General features: G+C 40.5%; 1 protein-coding gene and 1 long non-coding RNA gene across 3 annotated transcripts; one reads left to right on the forward strand and one right to left on the reverse strand.

The window, feature by feature from the left end:
• Nucleotides 1–1,932: 1,932 nt before the first annotated feature.
• On the reverse strand, nucleotides 1,933–12,259 carry RNF135 (ring finger protein 135). 2 transcript variants are annotated; one of them, XM_026711084.2, is made up of 6 exons: nucleotides 11,836–12,258; nucleotides 8,762–8,965; nucleotides 6,420–6,555; nucleotides 4,744–4,821; nucleotides 3,137–3,238; nucleotides 1,933–2,545 (listed from the first exon to the last, which is right to left on the reverse strand). In XM_026711084.2, exons 1-6 carry the CDS (start codon nucleotides 12,160–12,162, stop codon nucleotides 2,013–2,015), a joined length of 1,380 nt encoding a protein of 459 aa, XP_026566869.1. In that variant the 5' UTR covers nucleotides 12,163–12,258; the 3' UTR covers nucleotides 1,933–2,012. The 2 variants fall into 2 exon arrangements, with proteins under 2 accessions (XP_026566869.1, XP_087781251.1); XM_087925125.1 differs by lacking the exon at nucleotides 4,744–4,821 and having other exon boundaries at nucleotides 11,836–12,259.
• On the forward strand, nucleotides 3,193–6,632 carry LOC148127052 (uncharacterized). Its single transcript, XR_015741882.1, has 2 exons — nucleotides 3,193–3,297; nucleotides 4,617–6,632. It is a non-coding gene; the product is annotated as an uncharacterized LOC148127052 (long non-coding RNA).
• Nucleotides 12,260–12,290: the final 31 nt, after the last annotated feature.

Below are 12,290 nucleotides of genomic sequence, written 5' to 3' on the forward strand. Positions count from 1 at the left end.
AAGTTTCACTGAATTACACTGAGTATTTTATCCCACTTTTTAATCATATGTTGTTTCCAATTTTTCTAACATTATTTCTAATACAAATATGACAATACAATCTTATGTACCTTTGCAGAATCGCTTTTTCAATTAAATTTTTACCCATTATCTCTGAAAAAGTCCTGTTTCTTTACATCTTGCTCCACATCTTTGTAGCTTCTCTTCCCTTCCTCCCTCCCTTCCTTCTTCTCTCTGCCCTTTTTACCTACTTGTCTCTCCACCTCCATTTCCCTCTTCTGTGTTCTCCTTTTCTGTTGCTTTCTAACATTATATCCACTTTTCACCTTCTTTTTCCCTTTTTTGGCTGTTTTTTTAGATCTTAAATTCTCCATTCTCTTTCCCCCCTCCCTTTATTTCCCAAGTAAAGTTACTTGTTCATTAAAGATGGCTTCTTCTTTGTCCCAATCTTCTTGTTGCGCAGTCTTGTAGTTTCTCGTAGGTACAGATCGCCATTTCTAAAAATTGAAAAACGGAGCCAAGAGAGCCCTTCCCCTCTTGTTCCTCTTCTTTATATTTTTAAAATTCCATTTTCAGTTCATCCACAAGTGATGCCATTGTAAAAAAAATTGTAAACAACCACCCGAGTGTTTTTAATCATTCAAATATAATTTCCAGAAGTCCCAAAGTCACCAAGCAATCCAAATACACACAAGCTGTTTCTTTTAACACTTTCTTCTTTTTTCACTTTCTCTTCCTGGGGTTACTATTTAGTTACAAAATTCCAGTTAAAATGTTTCTTTTAGAAGTCTTGTTAAGATTTAACTTTAGATGCTTTGAATTCAGGCAGCCTCCTCCTTCCAGATCTTACTCTTATTCTTTTCTTCTCCCTTCCCACTTACAGCAAAGAAAAAGAATTTTTTTACTGTTCAGAAATCTTTATTGTCCCCTTGGCATTTAATTTGCCAGTTTAATTACCTGTCGATGCCAAAGTGGATTTTGCCGATTTCTCATTCATCTCTGTTCGCTGTCAATGTAAGGAAGGAGAGTGAAAAAAAAAAAACCTTTTCCTTTTCACTTTCATTCGCTGCTTCCAAATCCTCTTTGGGGGCGATGTATCTTTTTTGAAATTTAAATTCCAGGATACCTTAATTGTTGCTTTTTATCCAGGTCAGCCAAAACTTTCACTTCTTAACTTCCTCCTACACTTTCTTTTCTGGATGAGTGCTTCTTTGAGGCGGCCATTTCTGACTGCCGCTCTTACCTTCGGGAAAGGGAGTTTAGCCAGCTGAGGAGGAAAGATGCGGCTTTCCTTGACCCTGCTGGAATCTCCCCCCTCTTGACCACCTCTACGTGGTGGCTTAGCCCCGAAGCCAGTTGGCTCAGGGCGCTCCAGCGGCAAGCCCAGGCAGAAACCATGCACAATCGCGGATTCCTGCCTGCCGCCGAAGCCCTGCAAACCGGAAGCTATATTATTTTAATAGTACTTTAATACCTCTTCATATACTCTGAAATAATTGTCACTGAAGTATATTCATTTGCAAATATATAATGCTACATCTGCTCAATATCCCCCACAGTGTTTTTTATCATTATGCTTCTATTCTGATTTTCACAGGTGGCACACATGGAACCCCTATCAATCCTAAAAGGTATCTGGGTTGAATGTAAATAGGAAATGCTATGGCCATAACTTTGGGCATCAGTTGTAAATCCACTGCTCAGCACTGCCATAACTGCGAATGGATGCTGAACTCACTATTGTATGTCAAGGGCAATCCGTAACTGGCTATGCAGGGATTATGATATATGACAATATTTATACATCCCAAACCCAAACCTTCTTTTGAAACTCTGCATCTCCTAACCTCCATCCAATGACAGTGCAAGCTTCCAACATGCTCACCCTGTGTAAGACTCATTCCCATTCAGAAAACAGGAAAAGATGAGGCATTTGATAATTCAAACAGCAAATCTTAAAGAGTGTTTAGAGGCAAATGCTTATTAAGATAATTTACAATTGTGGCATAAAGTTAATTCCTATGAATATCATTTATAGTTAAACCCTCACCAGCATTTAAACCATAAATCCAAAAAGCAGGGTAAACTGGCTTTGCTGCATTGATTTCAAACTTGTGTAAGAACGTTTCTTTATCGGTGAGAGAATAAAAAGAAACACTTTTTGTTGGAAAGTCAAGGAAAACTCCGACCCGCAAAGGTTTATCTACGACGTCAATGTTGTTTTCTTGCCCGTTGTGCCATGCTGAGATATGTTGAACATTGCATTCAATGCACCAGGATAATTCATTCCTCCCTAGTCGGTCTCTTCTGCCAATGTCCCCACTGGCAACACCAATGGCCCATAGAGAAGATTCCTCAGTGTTTATTTCCCAGTAATGGCGGCCTTCAGAGAAACTCTGAGAACCCAGCACCTGACTGCTGCAGAATCTCTTAGTGGAATGTTTATATTCTTTGCGAGTACGAGACACTCTCACTTTCCTTTTATTGCCTGTGAGCTCAAGACTGCAACCAAGAGTTTCATCGTCAAATGTTATAATGGACATCCCTAAGTGAAGTAAAATTAAAAACATTCAGATCTCTAGCAGCCTTAAATCAAGGAGATATGTTCATAGTTCAAAACCCATTTTCTCTACCTGCAACCCTTTTGCCTTAAGTCTGGATAATGCAGCTTACTTTGACCAGTGAGTTGAAATTTATTTATTTATTGGTTGATTGATTGACCAAATTGGGCCAAGTAAATACATAAAATAATAACACAACATGCATTAAACTAGTTTATAGGAGATTAAAACTTATAAAAAATTGTTATAAAAGTCCACATAATTTTGAAAAACATACCACTGCTATGTGCTACATAACCAAATAAATTATTGCCCAAGACCTCTGAAAACTAACCTCATTTTGTTTTATTAACACCAGTACATTTATTTAATAGATATATATCATTCTTTCTAAAAAAGCAAAATAAAACGTGCTGTTAAATGGAATATAAATTATCCGTTTCAGAAAAAAAACTAGTTTGAAATACCAATTCAACAACTGGTTTTCAAATTATTTTTGAAAGAGAAAGTTTTGTATGTTTCATCTATAGATCTCAATATTACTCTTTTGTCTGTGCAGCAATATACATACTTACACTGAGAAAATCTACTTGAAATCATTGGCAATTCTCTATCCCTTGGAGATGGTGCTGCTGATGAAGAGCTGCTTGCTTCCTGGATGGAATCATTCCTTGGGACTGTAAAAATTATTCAATTTTTTTGCAGTGTTTTGCAACTCACAGTAACTTAAATATAGGTAGGCAACATGCTGCCCATGGTCATTGCCCTAGGCATGGGTGACAGTTCTGTCCTATTTCCTGCTAAGTGTCTCTCTCTAGTATCATTTTAATTTCCAAGAACAGCACTCAGTATCACATGGATCCCAGAGACAGCCTTAGAAATTTAAAAAACACTTTTTTGCCTTTTAATGAGTGATCAGTGATGATGAATCTTTTAGATTTGGTGTCAAAAAAATAAAAAAATTCAGAAAATGCCCACCTTGACTCTGTTGGCATGTTTCACACATACACAAACACCCACCCACACCTCACCCTGGACAAAAGAAACCTCTGGACCTTCTCACCTCTGGACTCTCTAGAACAGAGGCTGCCAACCTTTTAGTCTAACAAAGACTAGCTAGAAAGCAAGAAATCCAGCCATTTCCTGCTTCCTAGCTAATCTAAATCTCCTGGCACAGCAAAACAGATGATGGTTGGAAAAAGGAAAAATAGCAATTTAGCAGGCAAGTTTACCGGGTAAGGAGTGTTCCCACGGGGGGAGGGTTCCCACAAACCATGTGGGCAACGCAGCAGTCTTGTGTTTCTGTGCAGCTTGGATTTGTGGGGGTGCTCTGGGGATGAGATTTCTCTGCGGCCCACCAAAATTTTCTCACGGCCCACCAGTTGACGACCGATTGACGACTGCTGCTCTAGAAGACACGCATCTTCTGGAGCCTCAGAAAATTTTGCGAGAATTATTGTGCAATTTTCAGATGCCTCAGGGGCTGTGCAAGAGTAAGGTCTTCTAGCACAACTTTCAGAGGATCTAGACTAGAGGCCTGATGTGTCACCATTAATGTCACCTGTGACACTGGTGTCATACATTTGACATCACTGATCTAGATGATGTTTTTTCATCCAATTGGGAGGCCAGTTGTACAGATCCCAACTGGGAAACCCGGTAATGGGTTCCAGGGTATCACAACTGGAGAAATCCCCAAAGGATTGTTTAGAGTAATAAATGACAGAGCCAGTCAAGCAGATAATGATAAGAGTCCTAGATCAGTATAAGCCCAATGCTCCCAAGCCAGCCACAAGTACTCACAATATTTCTCCCTCTCATATAAACCGTGTAACAATCAGGAGATGTCCAGACAAACAAGTGATTAAGAATACTATTATTATTTTATTCCACAATGATACTTATGCTAAGCATATTGAATCCTGTATATTAATCCCATGTTATTCCTATGATTGTGATTTGAGCTAATTAACGTGCACAAATTTGTACTTTATAATAATTTGTACTCTTAAAAAAAGAGCTAACAAGTGTTTGTGTTTTGTTCAATCAAATCAGGAATGTCAGAACATCAGAACAACATGGATAAGCAATGGAATGTGGAAAATGGAATAATTGGAAGAATTAAGTGGAATAATTAACATGATCTCCTTCAAAATTAATTAAAGTTAATAAAACTACCTACAGGAATCACTGGAAAGGAACATTTCTTCTGCTCCATCATCTGTAACTTCACTATTGTTGCTGGTTCCAGGAAAAGGTTCTATTACAGTAAAAAAAAAATAATCCAGGCTGTTAGTTACTGACACTAGAAATCGGCGTGGCAGAACACAAGTAGCTGCTTATGCTTCAGCTTCAATCTCAGCTTAAGAAGGAGACCTCCCTGATCCATTTTGGGAGGTTCCCGTATCACTTTGATCAGTCCTTCATTTCAGAGAAAAGCCATTTTGACAGGAAATGGGATCATCCATAGGACGTTTTCAGTTCAAACTGAATGAGGGAGCTAATGGCTGTCCACAGGTTGCATAAGAACCACTTATACCCATTATCCACAGCCAATGGCAAGGAATGAAGGGACTTGTGATTCATTAGCATCCAGAGCCACTTATTCTACCTAAACGAAGAGTTTTGGAGATACAGCTACTATTGCTTAAGGAGACAGATTCACGTCTAGACTTGGCAGCTGCTAATTCCTATTGCAAGGATAAGATATTGAAAAGCATTCAGGAAAAATGAAGGCATCCTACAATGACGATTTGTCTCACTGGAATTCCCCAAACTGAGTACAGAATATAGGCCAGGACCTCCATACGCTATAAAGTCTACAGCTAGCAATCGGATCAAACATGGTCTGACCTTTCACTGAGCAATTGAAATTTAAATACACTCTTACCCATAGGATATATTTCTTTGAAATATTACAAGATTTTTTTAAAAAAGCTTGCATAACATAATAGAAGGTACTATTCATTGTTAAACAGCAACGCCCTTTTATTTATAAAGTTTCTAGCACCTACAGTAACAATGTCCCAAAGGGGCTTTTTCAAGAGGCAACTGGACTTTCTGGTTTTTCTTTGAAGACGTTTCTTACTGACTCTCTAAAAGATTGCAAATGACCAGCTGTCTGCAAGGAGTATAAATCCTTCTGTTCCCCACCATCCAGTCAGAGCGGAAGATTCTTGGATGAGAAGTGAAATGTCTTCAGAGAAAAACTAAGAAAGTCCAGTTGCCTCTTGAAAAAGCACCTTTGGGACAACCATGACCTGGATGACTGAGAATCTCCATAGACATCTACAGTAATAATCAACTTGACCATAAAGAGAAGCAAAACTCTGTTGAAGTGATTCCATGTCCATCTTGCCAGTTAGTTCAGCATATTGATAAAGTTCGAAAAAGTGCCTGCCAAACAACAGACAATACACTTTAGGGATGCTTATGGGTGAGGTCACTTAAAGTAAAAGGTAATAATAATATGGATATAAAGGATCAGAAGGAACAAAATAAGATTCAATAACCAATAGTAAAAACAGTAGTATTTTCAAAGGTTTGCAAAAATGATGTATAAGGACTCCTGCCTTGGGCAGGGGGTTGGACTAGAAGACCTCCAAGGGTCCCTTCCAGCCATATGATTTTATTTCCATCATGCCCTATTTATTGGCTACCCAGGAGAATTTGGTAGCTACAGAACACCAGTCATGGTAAGATCTAATCCAGCCACACCATCTTTCTCATGTTTAGCATCAGATTAGAATAACTATGCCAGACCATAGTGGTTTTATTTCCCTAGTGATATTCAAAGCCTTGTAATAAGTCAGCACATGTTTACTCTTAATGTAAGAGGGCAATGAAAATTCCACCAACTCTGAGATGGCTGCGCTGGGAAATTCTTCAAAATTGCTGCTTCCAGCTGTCTCCTTAACTCTTCAACAGCACTAGCAATATCGCTGATCTTCTGAAAGGGATCACCAATATAAGCTGCTTGCCCTGATGACATTTTCTAACAATTAAGAAATAAATCAAGAATTAAACAAGGCACCAGCAACATTTCAATAAATATTTCTATCAATTCTGTAATTAGAATCTGAATAATAGAACTTTTTTTTTTCTTCCCAGTGTTTCCCTGCGAGCAGAGAATCTGTTGGTTTGGCTTTTGTTTTTTTGGACCAAGTGTTGATCCATTGGTTGTGACAGGAACTGACAGACTGGCTTGTCACCAGAATCCAATGTTGTGGGCTGAGAGAGAGTGACTGGTCCAAGTCACCCAGTCAACGTTGCACCCAAAACTCACAGTCTCCTGGTTTCTAGCCTTACGCTATAATCACTAGACTAAATTCTAGCCTTATGCTTTAACCACTACCCTAACCAACTGATAATAGAGCAGATGAGAGAGAAAAAATGAAATTAATTCTCAAGAAGATGGAAGTTCTGTAGACAAGGAAAAGATTTTGAGTTTCAACCATGTTTTAGATGGAGTTGCACTCCTAGTGTGAGCAGCTTTACAGTTTGGGAGTATTGCTTGAATGTCACACCTGCTAGTTAGGTTTGCAGATTATGAGTATTGTAAACCTTTGGTAGGAAATGTACCAACTCCAGTCTTCCCTCAGTTGATTGGACTTAGTGACAGTTGGAACTGATCTTGATCAACCCTATTGGCATTATTATGGAGCTACCCATAAAAATGTCTGCTAAAGTAGCCTCAGAATAAAGTAGAACTAGATCATCTGATTGTACTTTCTTGTCTGATCTATCTGGGAAGGCTGATATCAGTCTTGAAGTCTGTACAAATCTTCCAAGGTCATTCTCACATACCATTATGTGATCACAATTTGGGTCTTGGTGTCCTGCAATCATTGTCATTTATAACCTTCATTGCTGGCTTCTAGCAAGTCAACGAGGAAGCCAGCAGGAGGTCAAAAATCCAATCACATGACATTATGCCTAATAACCATATAGGGTTCACCTAAGAACAGCATTTGGGACTGCCTGAATTGCCATGTCAATTCTTGCAGCATGGAGAAAATGAGATTTTAATACTGTATTTTTTTGCATATACTCAGAAGTAAGCAAAAGAAAAAAAAAGAGGAGAAGCAGCACTGGTAACAGCCTGTGATCTATAGTATAGAGTATTCAGAACTCTGGGTAGGGCTGGAGGGGAAAAAAAACCCCTAGATTACTATACTGAGAAGCCAACCCAATACTGTAGTATAGCTATATACTTCTTTACATACATGTATCTATTGTTTGAAATCATGACATCTGTGCTGTCCCAGCCAGTCTATGGGAATTGGATAGTTACTTAGGAAATATGAGCTGTCCCCTTAAGCGAATGCATCATGGTAAATGTAGTTAAAGGTATCCTGGGAAATGTAGTTCATGTCATGTGGCCACATCTGTAATCCTGATTGGTCACTAAATTGACCCTCCAGGGATTGGGGGAGTTTTTCCTCACTTTGCCTGAATTCTCTAACTCATGGCAGCTGCTTTCTATTGCTACGAGATGGGTTAGGAGATAACCATCTTTTACTACAAGGCAGATATGCAAAGGATTGGTCATTAAAGAAAATTTTTGTCACAAATGTGAGTTATGAGGATACCTGATGAACCAATAAATGTACTTTGTTATGGATGTCTTGTTGAGTTTATCTATCTGCACAGTTTAAAAATCCACTACTGTGCAGAAGACAGAAAAGTAAAAGATGGTAAAAGATAAAATTAAAAGATAAGTTAGAGAATTAAGGCAAAGTGAGGAAAAACTCCCCCAACCCATCGAGGGTCAAATTAGTGACCAATTGGAATTACAGATGTGGCCACTTGACATGAACTACATTTCCCAGGATACCTTAACTACATTTACCAAGATGCATTCCCTTAAGGGGACAGCTCATAATTCATTAGTAACTATCCAATTCCCATAGACTAGCTGGGACAGCACAACATCTCTGTCCATTAACAGCAGTCAGAATGCCTTCCAAATTACATTTTTAGGATCATCAAATTTAATAACTAAAAACCAACCTATTCTGCAATGGAAGGTCCACCAAAGCACATTAGCACCCAATTCCTACTCTTGTTTGTTCAGAAATAGTTCTAGGACTTTCAGTGTTTTAAATATGTTCACAGTTTTGTAAGATGAGCGACCATGTAAATAGGATACATTAATAAATAAAATAGATATTCATGGTACCGTTAATGCAATGATTTACCTTAACTTCCTCAAATTTCTTGTGCAAATCCAAAATGTTGTGATTTTTTTCGTTGAGCTGCTTGTCAGTGGAGTCTGTTATTTGTTGAGCCACTTTCCATTCTTCTTCAATGATCCTTAGCACCACTTCCTCTTGATCACAAATGCACTTTTTCATAAAACTGAAGGCTTCTGAAATAGAGCTTCTGGTTTGAAGTATATAATCCTAAAATCAGAAAAGAGACTGTTGCGGATGAAAGATCTCTATACAGAAATCTGAAAGTTTTCAATGTTTAATTTTTTTCCCTTTACAATTCCATCAGAAAGCTTCAACAGTTTGAGAGCTAAACCAGCTCCTCTCACAATCCAGCATTCTCATCACTGCTTAAAAGTAAGTAGTACTTTTTTGGGATCAAACTCCAAATTGACTCAAACTCAGCTCTTGCTGACTTCACAATCACATCTAGGAAGTTTCTGGGCACACACTTCTTCCAGAAATGGTTTCAATTTCTAGTCTGTTGCCACAGTTTTCTACCCATGTACTAACTAGGCCCAGCCCCTGCTGATTTTTCTGAGATCAGCCAAGAACAAGTAGGTGGCTTCAGCTGGCAACGTCTTTGTATGTTGCTTTTGGAAAAGTAAAACCAGGCCGCTCACAACTGTCTCCTTTCTTTTAATGACTGCTCTTCCAGGAAATGCAGAAAAAGCAGTTCAGAAAATGCCAAAGGGAATAAATTAGTAACAGAAAGAGAAACAGAAATAAATACTGGGCAATGTCCAGACAGAGTGTTTGCACTCTTTCAACTAGCCTGAGCCTCTCTGGGTCCATTTTCCAAGCATGTTCTGAATACTGGGGGGAAGGTCTTGTTTAGTGTTACATTGATCTCACTGCTCTACAAAGACAGCCTCCCACTTAGGATGAAGCACAGGAACTGGGCAACTCCTCAGTGCCATCAGGGCTGTTTTTTTCTGGAGGGCAACCTTTAGTGTCAACTGGAAGTTGACTTCTCTGAGAGCCTGGATTTCTTCTGTGAATGTCTGGTAGATCTGGGGACACATACCCTTCAAGCCAACTAACTATTCTTGGGTCTACGTTGAACAGGTGGCCTTGATACACATCCATCTGCCAACCCCCAGGTAGTTCCCTATTACCCACTGCATATGCCTGAAGACAAGCTTGCCTGTCTTTTTTTGTTTTTGTTCCAGGATCTCCTTCTGATAGTCCTGGGTAGTTCAGAATGTTTTAGAGGGGGGATTGTGGGTCAGACACCTCTTGAATAGCCTTCCTTCTCCTCTCCTTCATATATGGAGGAACAGAAGACCAGTATTCTCTCGCAAGCAGTGACTTGAGCAGGTACAGTTTCATTGCTCCCAAAACGGGAGCTCATCCAAGATGTTGTGAACATCACTGGAGTAGTTCCCATGTTAGCATTTCAGCCAGCAGCTGGTCAATATAGTCATCCATATTCACCATGCTGCAGATGGATATACCTAATCCTAAAGTGTCTCTAATTGGAAAGTTCAGAGTGGATCAATTGCAACCAGAACTCAGCCTGAAAAATCCTTTGCTTTTGTCAGGCCTTAACCATCTCGTTTACACACTCACACAGCTCTGACACAATGAGAAACAGTTTATCACACCTACTCCACACCTGATGCAGGGCTTTGTGCCACTGACCCTCTGCCATTAACCCTAACCGTTGATTATAACAGATCAGATCTACTGTCTCATAAAAAATAATTTGCCTTCTATTCTGTTATAGTACAGACACTGCAGAAATGGTCACACAAATGTTGCAGAATGGAACGACTTATGGCAAAAAATGCTGAAAATGTTCTACTGATTCAGGATTTCTAAATCAAATATAACTTTTAAGAAAACAAGGCACACTGTACAATTTTCACACATATATCCAGCTAAATTATTTGGATCCCTCAAAGCTTAAATACTTCATTGCATCGTAAATAAGTCTCTTTAAAAGGGCCCAAATCCAATACAGTTTTGACTTCAAAGCCATGAAAGAAGAAATAAACAATTGAAAAAAAGCTGGAAGCAAGTAACTGGTTCGGGAACAGAGGACAAACGGGAGAAACCAGTTATTTGCTTTTTGATTACTGGTTTACTAAGGAAGAAGGCTTTCAAACATACTTCAGGGGTCATCAATGCAGAAGATCCCAGGTTCAAATTTTAGCCCTGAATAGGACATCCAGAGCAGCCCCTGGGAGTTGTATGTGTGCCTCTAGGTCCCACCGAAGGAGCCACAAACTGCCTCTTTCCAGAAGTAGGATAGCTAGAGAGGATGGAAGCAGTTTTCCATCTTGAAAGAGAAAGGCTAGAGAAGGCTACTTAGATTTAGGCTTAAACTTTAGAGTTTAGACAATACTAAGGCTCCAAGGCTCACGCTGGCTAATGCAAAAAAATGAGGTTAATCCAAGGAGTAACCCTTCCTTTATCCAAAAATGTCCATCCTATCAATGGCAAGCTGTTTCCTTACAGTGCATCTGTGCATACACGGGTATACATCAGTGGTGGGATTCAAATTTTTTTACTACCGATTCTGTGGGTGTGGCTTGGTGGGCATGGTGTGGCTTGGTGGGCGTGGCTTGGTGGGCATAGCAGGGGAAAAGGATACCGTAAAATTCCCATTCCCACCCCACTCCTGGGTGAAGGTTACTGCAAAATCCCATTCCCGCCCCACCCCACTAACCTGCTTTCCAGCTCCTTTCTCCTGTGCAGGGCAACAAAAGAAAAGCCTGCCAATCAGCTGGGACTCAATGGGAGGCCGAGAATAGATGGGGGTGGGGCCAGTCAGAGGTGGCATTTGCAGGTTCTCCAAGCTACTCAAAATTCAGAACCTGCTGAGTACCACCTCTGGTATACATACACAGAATTAAAATGTGTGCAGACGTAATAACTTTTCCCCAACCAATCTATATCTGCATTTCATGCTGCAGTTAAGAAGGAAGAGACTGGCTTGCCTTAGAAGCTTAGAATAACACTGATAGGACCGAAAGCCACCCAGCTGGTCAACAACCCCATGAAGAATCAAGGCTAGACCCCGATCTTAGACACGCCAAGAGTCCGTTCTTTCTCACCTGAAAACCGCGCGCGGCAAGGGGGAAGTCGCGCTCCGCCAGACACGAGGTTCCCGTGGGAAGCGGGTCGCTGGAGGCTAAGCAGTTATACTTTTCAAGGATCGAGTTCAGCAAGACGGTGCGCTCGGGCAACTTGCAGTCCACATGGCTCTTGCAGATAGGGCACTCTCGGTGCTGGCCCTCCACCCATTTTCGGATGCACTCCAGGCAGAAGCTGTGGCCGCACTCCACCGTGGCCGGGTTGCTGAGCAGATCCAGGCAGATGGAGCACTGCAGGTCCTCCGCCGTCAGCCACACGGGCATCGGCGCCTGGACAGCAGAAGCCATAGCTATATCCTCCGCTGACTGTGTCCCAGAGTTTATTCACCCCCGCGCTGGCCACGCCAGCTGGACGGCTTTTCCCGGAGCGCTGCGAGAAACAAAACAGAAACCGGCGGCTCAGGCGGAAGTCACCC

The sequence above is a fragment of the Pseudonaja textilis genome, chromosome 2, assembly GCF_049901715.1.
Source record: "Pseudonaja textilis isolate UNSWEBS1 chromosome 2, rPseTex1.2, whole genome shotgun sequence".
NCBI classification, from domain to species: Eukaryota; Metazoa; Chordata; class Lepidosauria; order Squamata; family Elapidae; genus Pseudonaja; species Pseudonaja textilis.